The sequence below is a fragment of the Ptiloglossa arizonensis genome, chromosome 7, assembly GCF_051014685.1.
Source record: "Ptiloglossa arizonensis isolate GNS036 chromosome 7, iyPtiAriz1_principal, whole genome shotgun sequence".
In the NCBI taxonomy this organism is placed as follows: domain Eukaryota; kingdom Metazoa; phylum Arthropoda; class Insecta; order Hymenoptera; family Colletidae; genus Ptiloglossa; species Ptiloglossa arizonensis.
In genome coordinates, this window is record NC_135054.1 from 10,550,542 (window position 1) to 10,571,855 (window position 21,314).

Sequence of the window (21,314 nt, forward strand, 5' to 3'; positions counted from 1 at the left end):
AACATATGTTAATGCAAATCATTTTTTGAATGCTCACACGATTTGTACGGATCTTGCGTATACAAAATTTGAAAATTTACTTGTTATGCACATTATCAAAAATACCTACACTTTACGTCCCTCGAGGTTTCTCAAACATTTATTGAGAACATTTCACGGATCTCTAAAAGTGTGTTCAATGAAATTAATATTCAAAATATACAATTTATAAATCGGGTTTTGAAAGTTAGTCTTTTATGGCGGCATAGTCAAAGTCGAGTACACCTACAGTTGCTTTGAAAGCTGGATTTGAAATCCCGAAAACGATTGAATAGCCAATCGGTAATTTACTGATCAACTAATGGCTAGAAGCGCTTTAAAAGACCTTTGAAACTCAAAATTGACTCGGTGGATAACTTTGTAGAGAATCTAGTAAATCTTCAACTTGGAAAATGTTAACAGAGTGCGATGTATGTATTTGTAACACGAATATAATAAATCATTATTATTATTAATAAGTGCAAATATTAAATTTTATTCACAACGTAGTTACGTTTCAATTGAAATACATAACTGTGACGTTGAAGTAAAAGGAGGAGACATTTCGTTTATTATACGATGCAACTACACCAGATGAAAAGAGATTCTTTAGCGAAGGTAATTGCTTTTCCATCTTGGAAGGTGTATAAATATTTTATCGCGCAACGATATCCAAGAAAGTGCAGTAAAGCTGAACGTCTCTCGTCTATATTACAAGCACAGGTTGGGTCGATTCTTTTTCTTAAAACGCCTGTGCTCGTTTTAATGCATGTGTCGTTGAACGATGTTTAAGCTTCGTATTCTACAGGGTATCGTAAAAGTATTTACGTATTTTGGTGAAATAGGGGTGAATTCTAGAGATATTTATTAGTGACATGTTTATATTTTTGTACGATATATAAGTATTGAATAAGAAGAGCATATCGAACACAGTTAAGACCTGCGTTGTCTATAAAAATGAACCAGATGTATGAAATTTTATTCAAAATTTTTCCGCAATTTCGCTGAATTTTATTCCTTTCGTGCGATATTCTATTAAAAAATGTGTTCTTGCAAATCTACTATGAATTGGGGGTCTAAAAATGAATTATCAAAGATTATAAAAATAATTTTAACACGTTAAAAATACTTGTACTTTGTATTAATATATGTGTGTAAATTTATTTTGTTAGTATCTAGAATTAACAATAGTTGACAGAATATGTTCAAAATTCCTTGCTTCGGCAGAATACGCGGGGATTTTGGAACATCCTGTACGATAACGCACACAAACATCTTTACGTGCTCGGTGATATTCTGTGAAACGTATAAATCCGTCGTGCAGAAATTTATTGTTGTGCACTACTATGTGTAGTATGTGAATACATTTTATTTTTTTTTTAAACCTTCTGCTTAAACATTACGTAGTTCACAACATAGATATATCTTTAATTAAAGGTCGATTTGATTAAAATGCAACATTTTTTCAAGCATTTTTCGTAAAAATTTATTATTCAATCGATATTGTATTAAGCAGTTTGATATTTGTTTAATACTTGTTAAACAACTTATTTTATATTGTGCTTAAAAGAAAGCACTGTTAAGTGTACTTTAATTTAACGAAGTTAATCATTATCTGCATACTGCTAGTAGGATTCAAAGATACCACGAGTTTGTTAATGCAGCAGCACCTCAATTGTTGCACGAGAGCTTCGTCCATTGCAATGTATTGACAAGTGGAATGGGTGGTCATTTAGCAACGAGTGATTTGAAGGGGTAAATGACTAGTAGTAATGACCTATATGTAGTATATACATACTGTGTAAATGCAGTTCTTTCTCATTGGATTGGTTTCTCCGATTATTACATCAAGCTCGATCATTGCAAGAATTTGCAGCCTCATTTTTCTGCAATAATCGAAATACTATTGTATTATGATAAATTATTCTTTATCTAACATATAACAATAATTTAGCTGTTCTTTTAAAGTGGTGCAAGTCCATTTGTTTGTCAACGGAAACATTATTGTATTTGGGAAATTTTCATAAAAATGATCACACAATAAGTTTCTACATGTCTAAGATTACGAAGATATAAAACGATCGTTAACAGTTTTGAATCGATCGAAATGCAAATCCTTACATATTTTAAAATAACAAAATTTAAGTAAAGATAGTAAAGGGCGACTACGTCGTAATTAAGCCATTTTCCACAGATTTATACGAAATTATGTTTCGAATGTATCAGATGTATCCGTTACAGTATGACAATGTAACGTTTTTGCAAGAAAAATGATAAAAGCTTCAGACTGATCCGGATCAAAGAAAGATATCGCAGTTTGTAAAATAGAATCGGTTTAAAGATACTGTACGATACATTTACAGGATAAAGGAAATTGAATTGCTTAAACCATACATGGTATTAAATCATACACGAGCATGTTCAACAAGCGTAAAGGGAAAAAAAACGTCTCTGAAAAATGCAACAGGACTGTGTGGCGCATGCAGCTCGAAATAAAAGCAAAACGTTGTAACAGAGAGGACGAATGACGAAAAGCTCGTCGAAGGTCTGCGCGGGACTGGTTTTAATCCACTATTATGAAATGTACTGACGTCTGACAGAACTGGCTAGATATCGGAAACGCTGGACGGAAATTAAACCGATTCTGCTCCTCGTATACTTCGATTTCGGTCACCTCCGGTTTCCCAACCCTCTCCATTCCCCCAGTATATCTACGTATATGAAACTCAGCAGAACTCGCATAGGTACTCATTTTGACATTGATACCGCGCCCTCGGTACTACGCACGATTCTTTCGAACAAATCTTAACGGTTGTACCTTTAGAAATTGATTTCAACGCCGTTTGGTTGTCGTTACCATTTATTTTGAAATAATTTGATCATCGCGATCGAAAATGGTTCCCAAACCGTAATAAGACAATTCGTACCTTTACGCGAATCTTTAATATTCTGCTATTCGCTTCTGCGCGTAGGCTCTTTCCATTTCTGGTAAATAGGCGCATCGACGGAAGCAATTACCCATCAAGACGATGTACGCATTAACCTACTTAACGTAGAGGAATACCGTTTCTGCGACTCGGTTTCCACTTTTATCGTGGAATTATTTCTCAGAACAATGTGGTAATTTCTCCCGAGACGGAAGAGAGAGAGAGAGAGAGAGAGAAAAGAAATAGGAACAGGAAGGAAGGAAGGAAGATGGCAGAAGCGGTCCCTACGAGAAAATAATTTTCCACCCTGACCACGATATAATTGTTACTCGTTCTCTGTCCCAGTCGCATCGAATTTTAGTTATTCACTGTGCCACGGAAATAGACAAGTGACAGAGGTACAGTGGAATTTAATTTTGTTTCGAGATGCATGAGCGCCAGGTACCGTGTACATATAAGTATATATATATATCCCCGACGTTTTGTTCGGCTGTACGAGCTTTTAAATGAAATCAATTATCGTGCACTCGCGAATAATTATTATGCGAACGGTTTGAAGGAAGAAGGCCGGTCACAACGACGAAGAAATTATTTTGATGCAGTCACGATTGCCTGATTGTTACTCTTCCGCTCGTTATGTCTTCCGAGGTGTTGGAAAACACGGACTGTTGATTATAATTGGCAAATAGAAGAGAACCAGGGAACAAGAACCATTTTCTAAACTACAGTTTTGAGAGAAACGCGTTTAAAGCATTTTATACACGACTGTGCAACAATATTTATAAAATCTTAGTACTCGATCTAATGATCAATATCAGGGCAATATAAGGATCCTCGATTCAGGATCAGGAACTCAAAATACATACATAAAAACATACAATGTTATTTATACCCTAACGCTATAATTGTTAAAAAGAATTAATCTACAAACGGCTGGAGGAACTGTGTGTGTATGTTCTTCAAAGGGGCTGTGATTTTATTCATATCTTAAATTTCAGTACAATACCTAACACATATATTTTGGACACTATACGTCTATAGAAAACATGAAAAGAATTCGATCTTTCGAAAACAATGAATATCTGCTTAATGTATATTTAATACGTATTTTGAAATATCTTTGAAATTACAAATCTGAGAATATTTGTTTACACGTTGAATGTATAGTACTAATATTCAAAGGATAACACTGCACACATTCTACGGTAGCTTGAGGGTTTTCGAATGATGATTAAATCGATCCTACCATTAATTGTTACCGATTGAATAACGTTGTTCTCTCTGAGAAACGTTCCTGTAACACGAACCCCTAAAGGACACACATTTTGCACATGTACGAAGTATAGACGGAATAGTCGAACAGGGTCGGTATTTCGAAAGTTTCAGTGCGTCCCCAGGATCCAGAGCCGATTAATGGACATATCCGATATTGCACGGCTGCGTGCCCACAAGTATTAAACGTTACGAGACCAGAAATATTGTACGTTCATGTGTTCGACCGCTTACACGTGTTTACGCGTCCTACAGATTTTCAGGGAAAATAGATGGACTTACAACTATGGTAGCAAGGGTAGGTTGCCATGGGAATAAGCCAGCGACTTCTAATAGAGATGGATTTCTGCATCGTTGACCATATCGTATGGAGGGTAAGCTTTGAAAATTTTACGTTCGACGTTACGTTGTCTTTAGCGATTTCAAGCGCATTAACTTTATTCGTTTCGTTTCTCCTCTTTTTTCCCCGCGAAACTCGGGAACATTGAGAATACTTCACAGATAACACTCCGTTTGAAGTTTGGGGCTCGTTGTTATCGATCGAATGAATTTCTTTGCAAAACGTTTGCCATAGTGATCGTATTATAATTTAACGGGTAATGTTCTCTACGTCTGTGATTACGATTATCGAAGTTTATGTTTCATTGAAATTAAATTTAAGCGAGAATTTAGATAGATTAAAATGAAATCGGAACGAAAAATGAAACCTGCACGAGTTTAGGAAAAATTTGTAGAAAAAATCATTATTGTCATTGTATAGAAACGATACGTAAATTTTTTCTGAACTTTAAGGAGTCTGTACATTATTTTAGAATGGTTACTTTTCTACAATTTCTCGAGACAGACTGTACCTTTTTGTAACGATTGGAACGAAAGCAAAAGTGGATTATTCGAATTTTGTTAGCTTCGTTTTGTTGGAAACTGGATTTCTGTCGTGAACGTTCACTCGTGACTATTAGAATAGATAGGAATTTTCTTGCAAAAAATATTTTATTTTTAATTTTTGCCATAGCACACAAAAGCAAAAAGCAGTGAAACATCGGCGATTGATGTAGAAATTTATCGAAGCATTCGTTCGACATGACCGAAACGAGCGACTGGCACTTTGGCTGAAACGTTGGGGCTATTTATCGGCGTAATAGGGCGTAACGGAGCAGTCATCAGCTGATTGATGCGTCGACAGCCTCCGGAGGGTTTCTAGGTGGTTGAGAGTCGACAATTCGTTCTCACTTTTCATTCTCAGAATGTATTTGCTTTATACTGTCTACCGGATAGGAATATTATTTACTTGGTACCGCTTGCCTTAGATTACCCGAAGTGTATCGCGAGGACTGTACGTTATACGATATGTCGTTACACATGCTTCCAATCGTATCGATTTATAGTACGACCTCATTGTCAAGGTTTCATGATCTCAAACGTGTGGAAAAATTATCGAATGCTTGAAATTTGAGAAAATTTTAAAAAATTTTATAATTTTTCAACAAAATAAAGTTAAGAAAGTAACTTTTGCGAGTGTTGGAAACAGATATTGCTTAGAGTTATATTATTTACCATACTGTACAGTATGGTAATCTGTTCTTATTCAAAATGCAAGCAGTATTTGGCAAAGAGAATTAATTGTTTTAAAATTAATGCGGTTAGGTCCTAAATAATTCTTTCGCTTCTTTGCGAAAAGAGTTTAAACTTTAATACTTAAAATTGCTTGAAGCCGTGATCGTGAAGTGAATAGAAGCTGACATTTGGCGCTTTCAATTATGATTCATTTTGATGTATTTCATTATCTAGCCCATGTGACTCGAATATTTCAGGAAATTAAACAAATTTGTGGCGCGATATAATACGAATAATACAACAAATATATTTTTCAATTACCGAGCGACCCGAGAATATTGAGTGAACCATTTTAAAGAAATATTATATAATTGCGCTGTTAAATATATTGAACGTTTTGATACGATGACAGGTATGGTGGATGTTAGTCCGAGGAGTGGTGAAATTGCTTTTGCTGTTATCTTCCGGATATTTGTATTAGACTCCCTGCTGACAGCAGAACCATTTGTGTTACGCCCACAATGACTCACGCCTTTAGTAACTTTAGCGTGCTCCATTAACGAAATTCGATCCAGTACGTCAAACGCATTATGACGTCTCCTCTCGTGTTTTAAACTTCTTGCTGTTAAAATTTTAAATTTGTGCTATATATACACGGTTTTGTTGATGAGGAAAGTATGTCAGAAACTGGGTGTCAATAATGCGATGTTACAAGGGGTAGAAGTTTGAAAAAATACTGTCCGAACTTGAAGCATATATAAAAAATCGATTATTTTTCATTCATCACTGTCTTCTTCAGCTCTCGACACAAGAAGTCTAGGCATACTTTTACGGTAAACTTTTAAACTTCTCACAAATTTTATTCAATGCTGACTTTGATCGAGTTCATTATTCATATTCTTGCTTATACAGGGTGAGTCTCGTAACATGACAATGTCAAATAATTCGTGAATTATTTGCTGTACGAAAAATATTTCAAATAACAGTTTCATGGTTTCCAGAGAGTCATACCGAGTGCTTAATATTTCTTTACAAATTCGGATAAAGCATTAAATTCTACATAAAAAAACTATTATACTAAATACGGTCTGCAATAGTTACTTTCCAAAAAAAATTATGTTACAGATCATGTATCCTTTCTTACTACGAACCATAAAGTTTTGTCACATTGTCATTCTGAGATACTTGTAACAGATTACATGATTCATTCTGTATAGTAGCGTAATTATTTCACATTGTAGTAGTGATCTATATTATTAACATCTGTCTAACATTCGTGCAATGCCATATGTGCATAATTATGGCACAAAATCAGACTCACACACACTGTTGCGTCGATAATTTTAGTAAAGTAACCGTGACTTTGCAAAAAAAAAAGAGTATTCATCGAAAACAGATAATGATAGCTACGTGGACTATAGGAACATCAGATTAGAATTTCAACGGTCAGGACCAGTATGGGACATAAAACGTACTGTTACGAAACACTCAGCCGATTCCTATCACCCGAAATCCTCCAATCAACCTTATCGGGCAACCTTTTCTACGTTTACTTTTCTCTCTGCGATCCCTTTCTACAATCATCACAGAATTCCAAACATCTAATCCTGTATTGATTACATTCAGCTCTTTTCTCAGAGATGTCAACTCGTCCACTAATCAAGGAAAATCAACGTCTATATTGAATAGAAAAACTCAGGTTCGAAACATCATGAGCAATTTTTAAACATTATCCACTAATAGTCGCTTTAGACATATACCCTACACACAAGGTAAGACCTTATACCGATCTACCACTATCATACTGTGAATCTATAGACTGTTGTTTAAAGCATGGGATCCACTTTAGCGACATGTAAATATCTTCACGAATTAAAAAAGAATCGATTCTTTTTCTATTTGCTTATTTAATTCTAATTTTCGAGATCTTCTGCGCGACAGCTCTGTCAATTTTGAATAGTTTTTCACGAAATTGGGTACGCACATAGTCGATGAGATTACTTTTTACCTGTTTTGAAGTGTTGATTCGTTAGTAAAGTATTGATTTTTTCCTTTAAAATCGCGCAATTTTGTTAGTCGTTCGAAATTTTTAAATTCATCCCGGACAGGTCATAGTCAACACGATAAAATTTAATGAAATTCCATTCATTTTCACATCCGACCGGTGTGGGAATTTGAATGCAGCAATGTTCACACCACGCGTATGCAAGAAAATCAATTTATTGACTGTATGTGCTTCTATGGAATTTCGAAAATATTTAAAAATAATCTACAACGCATCCCCTTCCTGAAACAAAAACAATAAAATCAAATCAGTCATCGAGTTTCTCTCGAATAAATTTTCATAACTTTTCCTTTCACGGTGACAAAGATTCACAGCCCTTTAAAGATTCTCATTAATTTCACGTCTCCAGATTTTATAATTTTACAAGTGTCGGCGGCAAGACACTTCTCCCTTCACCGCAGCTTCAAATGACCGATCCAGTTAACGCATAGTTTGCATCGTGGTCCTGGAGACGTTGACGATACGACAGGTTCGATCGCGCGTAAATTTCACCTGAATTGCCCGTACCGGGCGGGGGAGCACCCTGCCAACATTTTGGATAGTTACTGTGCACCGAGAAGTCATTATTTCAGCATATTAGGCAAGAATTTAATAACGCGCTGATATGTTTCACTCGACAAAACCCCGAGAAGAGGCGCGAGCACCACGGGTGCTGAAAATTTCGCATTATAAATCACGGAGTTCACCTATATTCTCGTTAGAACGAAAAGGCCCGACGATTCTATATTCAAGGGGGTTAGCGCGAGAACAATAGAATGGATTATATTGCGAGAACCCCGCGTACCCTGTATCGAGCCAAAGGTGTTCCACTGAAATTTATGTTCAGCGGGAACGGTCGCGGAGTTCGTTGAATGAGAAACTTCCACGTTTCTTATTCCGTTTCGGTGTTGGTTGTTCCAGCGAAAGATGCTGGGACAATTATGCGGTCGCCATTTCCGTGGCCGTAAAACGCGCAACTCTTCGGGACGAATGAGAGCTCCGGTAGACAATGAAGTCGCGAAACTTCAAGCCGAGCGTTTTATGAAAACGATACGGAATATTCCACGGCCGTCTGCGGCGTGCGCTTTTCAAAGGGTTTGAACCTCTTCGAAAGTGTCCCTTGGAAATCCCGTTCCGCGATCGTTCATTCGAGGACATCATACGAGGAACAAAGCGCCCTAGATACATTATAAATATACCGAGTTCCTTCCAGCGGTTGTGACTCCATTCGTTCTACACAGAGGCGAACAAAAATTAACGACCAATTAGGAGAGTTAAGTAAGAATCCCTGGCCGAGATAATGGAAGATCCATGGACGGGCCAGGTTGTTGCGAAATGTAATTAAGCCCGTTCTACAACAATTTGTGGAAATCATTAGCGAATGGTCGTTTTCCGCTATTCCGTGGAACTCGTAGTAAGACTGCATCGCGAAGAAGAGTCTGAAACACGCTGGAGCCAGAGGCTGGGTGAGAGAGAGAGAGAGAGAGAGGGAGGGAAAAATCGGGGGATACTGCTGTCCCTTATTATAAAGCATTCTTATTATAAGGAGGTCCCTTAATTATTGTCGTCCCTCGAGGAAGAAGGACTTTTGCCTCCTTGAAACCACTTCGAGTGCATTAAATTACGCCTTCGACTATCTCGAGAAATCTTTGCATTAAGGTGCTCTTTTATTCTATGCAGGCACGTGCGCGTTAAGTATTCGCTATGCTGTATTGTGCTGCACAATGCTACAGCGAATTTGCAAGCTCGAGGAGGCAATCGTTTGCACGTTTGTACAATTGTCGAGTTCGTAACTGGACTGCGCGTGTTCGTGCACTTGAAATGTGTCAAAATATGCAAATGGAGTACAATGGAACATATGTACAGCAACTTATAAAAGACAGAAAAGACTTTTCACCGAAAGGGTGACAGATCGTACGCGACTAGAACAATATGTCGTTTGGAAAATATTTCTGACGTGATATAACACGTTTAACCTTCAAGCAATACAGATTAGACTAGAGTTGCACGCAAGATAGATTATAAACATAATTTTAATTAGGATAATGTCAACATTTTATATTTCGAACGAAATTGTCCTAGACGTTTAATTAGCCAAAGATTAAATATTAAGTGTTTTCTATCGATTTAAAATCTTCAATTAGAGAATATCAATACTGACCGTAACTATAATTGTATCACGAGTAAAACAAAGGTCGTAAATATTCAAGAAAATGATTAAAATGCCAATTTTTATTTTATTCGTAATACGATTATAGTTGTGACTAGTTTTGACATTCTCTAGTTGAAATTTTCAAGTTGATAGCGCTTAATAATTGATCCATTAACTAAGTTTGTTCATAGCAACATGTCTCTAGCAACAACTATCTTTTGATGAGAATAAAATTTTACAATGCTTTCTCTGTAATAATAATAACAAACAATAATTTAATTCTGGCATATATTTTCCCCACGAGCAAATCACAACCTTACCGTTTTTCGGCCTTCGTAGCGTTCTAACCCCTTAAAATTTATTCCACCGAGTTAGCAAATATTTACGGTAATTATTCACATCGTATTTGATTTGTATACAATTTGCATAATTAAGTTGAATGTTTGTAGGTTAACTGGTAAGGATTACACGCTTCGTAGCGACCGCAAAACGATGCAGAATCGCCCGGACCCGAAATTCAGGCAAGTTTCTTGTTCGTTCATCCATTCGACCCTCATTGGTAGACTACAGACGTACTATTCACTGCACAAATTTTTTCCATTTCCTCCACGTCCCCTTCGTCTTGAATGAAGAACGTCTGACATTCTGGCGTAACGACCGGAGAATCGTGATCACTTCGTATCTCCGAGACTCGTTTCTCTCGTTACTCTCAATACCAGAAAAAAAGATAATACACGTGGAAAGTGAATCAACTTTGATACTACGGCGATTCAATTTCACTTCGAATCGAATTATGTTTAGTAACTTCGTTGCATTGCTGACACTTCCTGATCGTATCAATCCGAGTGGAGTTGCTTGAAAGTTTGTTGTGTACTATCTTCCGTTCTACTTCTCTTAATTCCTATATGTATTATTGGTTTGAAAAGTTTTAGCAGCTAGCTTTGAGATAAGAGTCGCTACATTTTTAAAACTCAGTTAAAATGTTATATATAAAGGGTTTCGTCGATATTAATTTACCGAAGTGAGCGTAGTGCAACAATGGGATATGATGGAGAAGTTTGTTATTAAAAAGACCGCGAATATAGTTGTAATTTATACTGTCTTTGAAACCATACAACTTCGTATAAAATATCATGTTATGCAACGCGTAATCTAGAAACTATGCGAAGTGGTAATGTTAATCTAAGTAAAATTTAAGGCACACTAATTTAAATTAAAAAAGAAATTAATGTAACTTGCATCTTTCGTGAAATTTAGTATATCTGTATTTTTACATTTTCTTTTTGTGTTCAGAGGTAATTGTGAAAATAGTGCAATGCGGTGATTGTTAAAAATAACTTACTTAAGTTTATTTATAATTATCACAAGCTTGTTTGTATACGTTCAGAGTTACCAATGTTTTTTATTTAAATTCTTTAAGCGTTCCTTATTAAAAATCTTTCGGTAGAAATTTATGCGCATATTCTCCTAAATTACAATATAATTTTAAAACGAGCAATTGTTTTCATTATACTCCCTTGTAGTGTTTCTGCTCGCGGTAATATTTAAATTTTCTTATTCTTAATCGCACGATGCTCTACTCGCGAGTAATATTTTGTGTTTGCTTAATAATCGGCTCTCTTAACTACGAGAGTTAATAGTTTGTCTTCGCTCAACTCCGGCGTCGGCCATTCTTGTCAACGTAGTCTCTTGCCGTAAGTAAAATTTTGCATAATGAAACGTGGAGCACGCCCGAAGCTATCCACGTCACTCTGTCTTAGACCGTTACCTGCACCTTCCTTTTAATTATTACGATTAACTAAGCCCTAACAAGTCTACGCAATAAGCGACAGAATGGAGAATGGGCCAAGGTAACACAAGCGTTGGAAGAGTTACGAGGCATCAATATCTTTTGTCCTCCATCGATTGAATCTTTTCACTCGTAGACATTTTTTTCATCAGATCGGTCTATTTTACTCAGTATCGATGGACTCGTTAATGACATGTATATTTGCAAAAAATATTTACGATACAAAAAATCAAATCACAATTTTCACTTATACACCGAGCCCAAAAATATTTAGAATACAGAGGATTCTAATCTGTTTCATTACACGAAAAAGTTTTTATTCCACGTTGAGGCTAGAGTCGTTTGTACACGTTTCGTTAAATTATTGGTCGAAAGACACAAAAAATTTGTATTAAGTCCGTATGTATTCGCATGTAAGAGAAGACGAATGTAAATGGAAACACCCGTAGCATGTTTGTAATTTGAACCAACGACATCAAAATTTGTTCCAACCGCCACGAAATTCGCGCAGTGTTATCAGAAAGTTTCAGACCTTGCATTAGACTCATCGACGGGAACATCGGCTTTCTCTATGGGAGTTTAGCCGATCGTAAAAGCGAACGATGGAGAACGAGAAAACCAGAGGTAAATCTACAGAGAGAACCTGAGCAAATGGTGTTCCATGAAAGGACGCACGCATGCATGCTACCCGAAGCCTTTCGAAAATTCTTGGTAGTACAGACGTCGGGAAAATATGACTCCTGTTTACGTTCACGTCAGAAATTAAAGTTTACATTTCTTCCGGTATCCATTCGCTAACGGTAGAAGTTTAGTTGTGGTCTTAAACGAGAATGTCGATCGAAACGAGAATAATATCTTTACGACTTACCGTGAAAAATATCTATATCGACACGTTTATAGTCCACCGATCTAAGAATGGGTCATTTTTGATTCGACGAATTTCTGGAAGCTTTCCTAAAACTGCAACACTATATCACAAAGATAATCCTCATCCTTTAGAAACAACGCTAGACTATTTATTGCTATAAAAATCGATAAGATTTTCTACATATTCGAGTGATATTCACACTTGTATTATTTCTATGATTATCTACAATAATTTAAATTGATAGATATTATTCGTATAGTAAAGTATAAATTATATTTGATATAAATGTATCGTAATTATACATAACAATAACGATGGTCTTAAAAATACAAAAATGGCATTGAGAAAAATTCATTCATCGTTTGCACCATTGAACCGACACAATGATGTAAGGATGAAAATTTATTTCATGGAAAATATTTAAACGTGGTATTTTGTTCGTTAAACGTAACTAGAGCACGAATTTACACAGGGAGTTTTTAGTGATCAAGTACGAAACAAAATAGTGCACTAAAAGGTACAATAAAAACGTAAACTCCAATCTCTGAAAATAAAGTCTCTGAAAACACAGGAAGTTTATTGTAAATTTAATTACGGTGTACGGTAAAATATTAGTAAAACAGACCCACCGTGCATTTATGCTGCGTAAATAATATTACAACGTAGATGAATTCACTGCATTCCAGCTTCATTTCTACACTCGCTCTACAGTTTGTATACGACTCTGCACGAAATCGCGCCATACGCGTATAAAAGCTATACTACTGACCCAGTGGTATAATAGCCGAATATAATTTGTCCTATTTTACTTCTAAACTTTAAACCAACATAATTACGTCCCCAACGTAGTGCAATATTTTTTCCAGTAATGCGAGTCCGAGGTACTATTATAGTGTAATAAGCTATATAGGTTGCCCCATGAAATGTATGTGGTGGTGTATATCGTCCGCATGATTTGAGGTACGAAAAGCGAATATAAGATAAAATTTCTTTCGTAACGGAATTTTGTATTTCCTAATTATTCTTTGCAGATTTTATTCTTTCCTAAAATATATCGAGGCATTTGTCCAGAGAAATGTTAATTCGAGTGTTATTTTAATCTCAAGTTTGTAAATCTACACATATATTTTCTTACGTGTATGTTTCGTCCGTCTCGTATTTCTAAATATCGGAGAAATACAAAAGTAGAAGGTATCGGATTCCTATATATAAACACGACGAAGGTGAAACGTATCTAACTCGGAGCTAATTACTTCAAAACATTTCAAGTCGAAGAGCGAAACTCAAGGAGTCTCAAAACTGTTCACAAGACTGATACGATTAAATATCTTGAAAACTTATTAAATCTCGAGAATCTTGAATGTTTCGAATGTTATAAAATTGTTAACCATCCGTAACCCAAATTAATTTTGGCTCCTTTAAACGATAGACACGATGAGACATGAACAAACGTTGTTAATAGGATTTTAATTTCAACTGCATGCTGTAGAAAATCGTGAATAATAGTTGTTGTAAAAAGATTAATATTCTTGGTCGCATTATTAATATAAAACTCAAACATTGAAAATATAAAAACATAGACATTGAAAATATATATCTTACCGAAGAAGGAACAAGAGCACAAAAGCAAGATTTTATCGGCAATATCATTTCTCAATCTATAATAGTTTTATAATATAAACGGGAGCAAATTCTTCGGTATCATAAGAGTAACAACAGAAAGTGTGACAGTCCTCGGAAAATTAAACGTTTGAACCGTCCTCAAGCCTATTTTAGTCTTTGTACAATTCAAACCCGCGTGCTGAACAATTTTAAAAAACGTTTTCAAGTTCAGCCACAGATATCGCGTACACTGGACTTCCTTGAAAAAAATCTCGTTCATGGTAATCGTCTCGGGCTATCTTTTCTAAAAACTACCCTGTTCGACGACACGGCTGGGGTAGAGTATCCATGGATAATCAGCGGAGCATATTTCATATTCAGCGACCCGTAGCCTCGCAATCTTCGAACGGAGGAGGATGGGCTAACTGGCTGGACGCTTCTGAAATTGAATCCACAATCGAGAGCGAGTCGCCTCCTCGTCGCAGTGTAACGTATGCATTGGTTTGAGTAAGTGGGCGATGTCCATCGCCCCATCTCCGTCCTTTCCATTTCTCCTCGTTTATTCCGCCCTGACTTCGTTTCACGTATCTTCCTCTGGACGTCCCCAGGAGCATCGGAGATCCTTCTTGCACGTTGTAGGTACTTACTCGACTCCAACTACGTTTCCTCGCCCAAATCTGCTTTATTGGCAGTAATGTGTGTACCTAGTCCTGCCATAGGTTACGTTCAAAGTACATTGGGTTATTGTAAAACAATCAACGAACATTATCGTTTCCAATCCGTCAGAATTTACCCGCACGATTAACGATCAGAGAAAAGTAACGGTATTATTGAAAATTACCTTTGTTTTCGACAAAGCATAATACGTATCAATAAAAAAATTAATAAGATAATGAAAAATACACTCTTAGCAACTTTATTCGCGAGATTTTTGGAAAAGTGAACTAATTTTATTTTGAATTCACTTTTTTTTAATACAATAGACGAAAATCGGTTTAATTTTTAGTTTCATTTTGGAAATGATAACGCATTTCGAACTGTACCAATCGCGACTTATTGGCACTCGAAACCGAAACGTGTTTCGAGAAGGGGTAGCGTGAACTCGGTCATTATTTCCTTAATTGGTAAGAATCCGTGATACCGGATATACGGTACGTGCGCAAGGAGATTACATCTGAAATTATGACGGTTGTTACTCGTTCAGGGGTCGCCTTCTCAGACGCGTACGGAACAAATATATACATATCCCGTTCGCGCTTGACCAGATTGTCCCTGAACGAGTAGACCACGTCATAACTCTGGTCGTAATCTCCTCGCGCTCGTACCGTATATATATACATATACAACATGTGTAGACAAATATTTCGTTCCACGGTAATTACATAATATAACAGGCACTTTTTTATAAGTAATTATTACCAAAGAAATCAGTGAACGTAATCAAGCACAATTTTTATTTCACATAGTGATATGAGATAAATTGAAATTACTTGCTATGTACCAATCTTGTGAGTACAAAGTTACAAAATCAGTAGTTATTTTTCAAATGATCTGATAAAATATCAGGTAGATAAATATCCTTTCGATTACGCGTTTTCTGAAGATCAACGATAAATGTACACAAAAGATAGTGTCATTTTCAGTCACCGTTACAATTTCGTTAAACATTGCAGTCACTTTCACCGAAGTACAGAATAATTCTTCGTATTCGCAAACGATTCAATGGTTGTCAATAGGGACGAACTTTTAATTAACGATCGTTTTAAACGAGTGTAATTGAAGTGGAACGATCTGTCATGTACGTAGAAAAGATTGAAAGCTGATATGTGAGTTCATTTGTTCGCGCTGCGTGTCATGGTTAGAGTAATCGATAACATAGGAAAGTTTTACTTAACCAGCCATTAAAGGGTTGTTCGTATCATATGGTAACTCTACTTTCGCAATTCCTTTTTCAATTGAAGTTTCCACTGTATTATTCGTTTCAATTTGAAATATTGCAGACCACTGTGATTAATTTCATAGCAATATTTGTCTGTAATTTTGATGTAACGAATGGCATGGTATCACAAATATTTGTTTATATTTATTTTGACGGATATGTTACTGACATCGATAGAAAATAAAGGATAATAAAAAACATGAGTTCAAAATTTAGAAAGCATACTGTGTTCGGTAAACTAAATAGAAATGCTTAGTCAATATAGATGGAAAAAAATTGATCTTTTTGGGATTAATGTATTGCATGCAATACTAAGAATAAGTTGTTCTAATTATCAGTTTTATCAGTATTAGAAATACTTATTATTAACAACAACTTATTATTAACACAATGCAATACTTATCGTTATATAATAAAATGGAATTTATAATTTATAATATACCCTTATGAAAATGATGTAAATGTGCAAATAATTATTTCACTGGTACGTAAATGTAGAAGTGAATAATTTACAACAACTACAAATTTGAACTCGACTAGTTTTCAAATTCTACTACAAATTTGAACCTAATAAATTTTCAAATTCTACACGAAAGAAACCGTTAATTCTGAAGTTATTGAAATATTTCTTAATTGCTCGATGCGAGGCGTTGATTGATCTTTTTTGTAATTGTCGCCTTATCAAACCGGACACGTGATTTAATTAAACGAACGAGCAATTCTTAGCGGCAATTACAAAGTCGTAAGAGGATCCCTGTAATAATCTTCGAGATGGAAGTTAAGGAACTTCTGGTCACTCGCTAAGAAGGAGGCTGATAAGCAGAATTCGAGGAGACCGAAGGAATCAATTAAAAATGAATGCCAACGAATTATTAAGGGATACTGTGACTTGAGCGGCCACCTAGGAAGTTTCGTATCAGAGACGGTCAGAGGAAAGTTTTGTAGCTGCTCGAGAGGGAAATAAGTTTAAACTTCGTACTTCCGTTACTCAAGACACCTGTGAACAAACAGACGCGTCTACGACAAATTAAAACTTGTCGCTTCGCCAAGTTGTCCTGCGAGTTTTGCACGTTATATACATTATTTCTGCGTTGCTGAGTGCAATGCTTTACTAATTATACAAACCATGCGAGATAAATACCAAATTTTAGCGTTTCGTAGTTCTTTGTCCGTCACTACTCACTTCTTAGGTTTCATGTTACGAAACACGTTTCCAGAAACAGATATTCGAAAAGAAAGTACTTGACAGTTCGTTTCTCGTCTCTGAAGGATCAGTACTGTTAATTAACAAGATCTTCTATTAACAATATTCTCGAGTGATAAGATTCTTAATTAACATTAACGTCGAGTAGCAAGTTTATGAATTAACGATAATATGAATTAACAGTATTGTCAAGTAACAATATTGTTAAATATCTAACTTACACATTAAATTAATAAATATATAAGGTGTCCTATTTAAATCACTTCCGTCAAATATTGTCTCCTAAATTGTGATTGATACGTGGAAATATTTCAAACAAAATTGACATGCTTTTGAGAAGGGTATTTGATATAGTAGTCCATAGGTGGATACGTAGAGGATACATAAACAAAAAATAGGAATATCCCTTTTCATAGGAAATGACAAGCTGTATCGATCACGTTAAAAATTCTCCAACGTCGAAAAATGGTAAAAAAACAAACAAGTACGTAAAAGCATTTTTGTAAACCCCATAAAGCTTTTGTTTATGTGTATTCTATTTATCGATGTTTATCACATTAGAATATAAATCTTGTAAATATTTAAAATTCAACCTGTAAATTGTATGAATGTATATTTATCAACTTATTTCTATTTATTCGTAAATAACTTTTTAAACAATGTCATTTAATATCCAATATCCACGTGACTGCAAGTCGTCAGTCATCATTCAGTGACAAGTTCAGGGTTCAAGGACCTATTCAGCCCTTCACACAGCTATAAATCTTTAGAAAGCAAAATATCGTCAGCAATTATTGCATATTATTTTTACCAAGCATTTGTTATTAACATATGCACAATGTATATTTACGCCAATAAGTAATACACATTTAGAGTATTATAAATGTTTTTTACTTCTCATGATTTTCTTTCCTCATTCCCATCATTTACTCATTAAATTCGAAACTTTTGGTAATGTCCAGAAAATGTTAAATCGTGAAATTTCTTCGAAATGGCGCCACAACTCCAAGAATCATCGATATTGTGGGAGTTGTAAATGAATGTAGAAATGCGGGGAAAATTTTGTTTAATTTTAGATCATTTTTTTCATCAAAATGCAAACAACCCCTGAGTCAAATTACCTTGCAAACAAAACTCTGAGTCTAAGGGGAATAAACATGACATAGTACTAATAGCAATAGTAGCAATAGTATTTCCACAATGAAATGCTCCAATCGATTAAAACAACCAACAAAATTTATTACAACATCGAGCAACATCATCAATTAACTTCTTCAAGAATACTGGCACACACGTGTACGTATAGTTTTGAAACTACTTTGAACATTGTAACACGAGAGCAACAATTAAAATGATTAACGAATAAAATAAAATACTCACAATTAAATTTTCCAATGATATAATAACAATACACTCGGTAGATTTACGTATCAAGTCAATATATCAATTAAAATTTTTGTCGATTTTGAACAAAATAATTAACGAATGTTTTAATATGGAAAGGTGAGAAGAATTGCAATCCGACCGATTAGCATTTCGGATTGGACAAAATCCAGGCAAGCTCGTGCTACGCACAAAGAGCATCCAGCACACTTTCGGTTTGTTTAAGGAAACCGCCAGACGTGGTTGCGAATACGCGGAAGAGGCGTGGTAACCATCCGCGTCCCTTTTCTAGTGGCACCCTCGTCGACAGTTCGCAGTCCACCCCGCACAAACGCCTGTACGTTACCGAACATGTTTGAGCCATTCGCACGCGAAATTTATTCATCGGTACGGACGAAACAGTATCGCGAGTTGTTTAGGGCTCGATGAAGAATTCAGCAAACCACGCTGACCTGTCGGCTACTCCGTTCCAACCCCTATCCTGTTACGTCGATAAATTTGTCCGATTGAAGCCCCTCCTTTCCCTCCGAAAATGATTAAACTTTGAAAACTGCTCTGGTTTCAGGAATACGCTGCTATTCGTTTCGACGAACGTTTCCACGGTTCGCGAAGCGATAAATATTTTTCGTTCGGAGAGTCACAACGGTTTTTGCGTCATATTGGCTCCCATGAAAAACATGCTCTTTTCATTTTTTTTTATTTTTTTTTTTTATACGAAGCGAGATACACCATGCGCGATAGCTGAATATTTTAAAAAATATCCGAAATTACGAATGTTCTGGTCTTTGTAAATCGATGCAAATAATGAAAAGAATTAGTTGGTCGAGAGTTAGGCGAAGCAACTTTTATTTACTCGCGCGATATTCTATTCCATTTGAGACTTCCTTCGGGGGGATTTAAGGGTTGAAATACAAATTAGGTCTGTTAAGAACGGGAGACACGATTAAGTAAAAACGATAAAGAGAAAAAATTCAATTGTACGTGCGTATGTTCGTTGAAACGGATAGATAGATTTCAATGAAATTTTATACTCAAGTTTTATATTCTCGTTTCAAGTCCTGATTCAATTGCTATGCAAATTCGATCTATGAATAATAATGGTTACCCCTCCCCTTTCAGTTTTCGTTTTTTCCTGATATGTGTTCGTTGCTTCTAAAAATGATTGCTTTAATAAATATTAAAGAGAATTAAATTCGACAAAAAGAAGTTAAGCAAACCACATCTTTTCGAAGAGTATAGCGAAACATTCGTCCCTGTAAATTTGTTTCGTTACTTTGATTTGATATTCCATACCCAGAACGAATCATTCAACCTGCTGAACGTATGTATGCCCTTCTAGAATTCCATTTAAAAATTTTAAAGGTACAACCGTTTCATCGATAAAAAAGTTCTTGAAAGCCCTTCCTCGTTTAATTTCTCATTTACTCATCACATACCATATTATATAGAATATTTTTCTATCCGAGATAATGGAAACTGGATTACTGAATAGCTGAACATTCCGTTCGAGAAGCTCTTCTCACAATCGCTAAGTTGCTGATCGCGAGTGCAAACTGTCCTACCAAAAATTCCGGTATACGTGGATTGTACGTTGAAGCAGCTGGGGTGGTTTAACGAGGCAACTTTACACGGAGGCAGCACTTCTCGAGAGTCTACCGGATATTCTTCAGCGAAAAGGATTTTTTTTAAGAAAGGGCAGGAACGGCGAGGGAAAGGGAGGGGGGTTGATTCAGACTACGTAAAGGCGCGAGTACACATGTCGACGAGCGACTTCCACAATAGTGTTCTTAGCCTCGCTCCTCGGTGGAACCTTCTATATTTTCAGGCGCCTTTCAGAAGCTTTCTCGAGTAAAGTACACGCCATTTTGGCATTCTCCCAAGCTTCTTACGCTCCTCTGATCTCTGCCCGACTTGTTCCCTTCTTTGTTACCTTCCGCCTAATTATCGTCGTAACTTGTACACGATTTTCCTACGTCATGCTCTTCTTGTTTGATAAACAAGGACACCCTGTGCATCTCTCGCCGCAAAGAATCTTCGTCGGTAAGGAGATCGCACAAAAGTACTTCGAAACGTATTAGAATAACGTGTTATTATTACATCGTTACTGAATTGGGCAGTCCTTTCCTTTTTCTTTCTCCTTTTCCGGCATTACCGCCGTTTAAGACCTCTTCGGCCCTTTCGAGCATTTTCCGGATGCAGAGGGGGCTTTTATGAATTTTTCTTTACTCCCCTTCTGGAACAAAATTATTTTTGGATCTCCCTGCGCTTTTAACATGCCTATTTCGAGAGCTTATATTCTTCCAAGACGACTTATTATTGCTGTAATTCGTACGACGTTAATGCTACTTTCCGTACGTTGAAGTGTATCTTGAGAACTTTATTCTCGCGAAATAATAAGTATAATAGTAAGGACCGAATTGAATCGAATAAATGTAATTATACTTTCACGACGTACGTAATGTAAAGTTGATGTTGTCTCGAGTGACTTTTAAATACTTATCACGAAACAATCTACAACTATAATAAATACAAATTATTAGTTAATATATTAGTAATTTATAT

The 21,314-nt window shown here is 35.9% G+C and overlaps 1 protein-coding gene across 12 annotated transcripts in view; it reads right to left on the bottom strand.

The window, feature by feature from the left end:
* The window catches only part of LOC143149017 (EGFR adapter protein), a 286,593-nt gene that overhangs the window by 119,937 nt on the left and 145,342 nt on the right, over positions 1-21,314 (bottom strand). For 5 of the 12 annotated variants that reach the window (XM_076315981.1, XM_076315980.1, XM_076315986.1 and 2 more), the window contains one exon: positions 1,817-1,904. The exons of the other annotated variants lie outside the window; for them this stretch is intronic. In XM_076315981.1, coding sequence (XP_076172096.1) covers positions 1,817-1,904 — 88 coding nt within the window. The remainder of the gene's footprint in view (positions 1-1,816; positions 1,905-21,314) is intronic. 12 annotated transcript variants of the gene reach the window in all.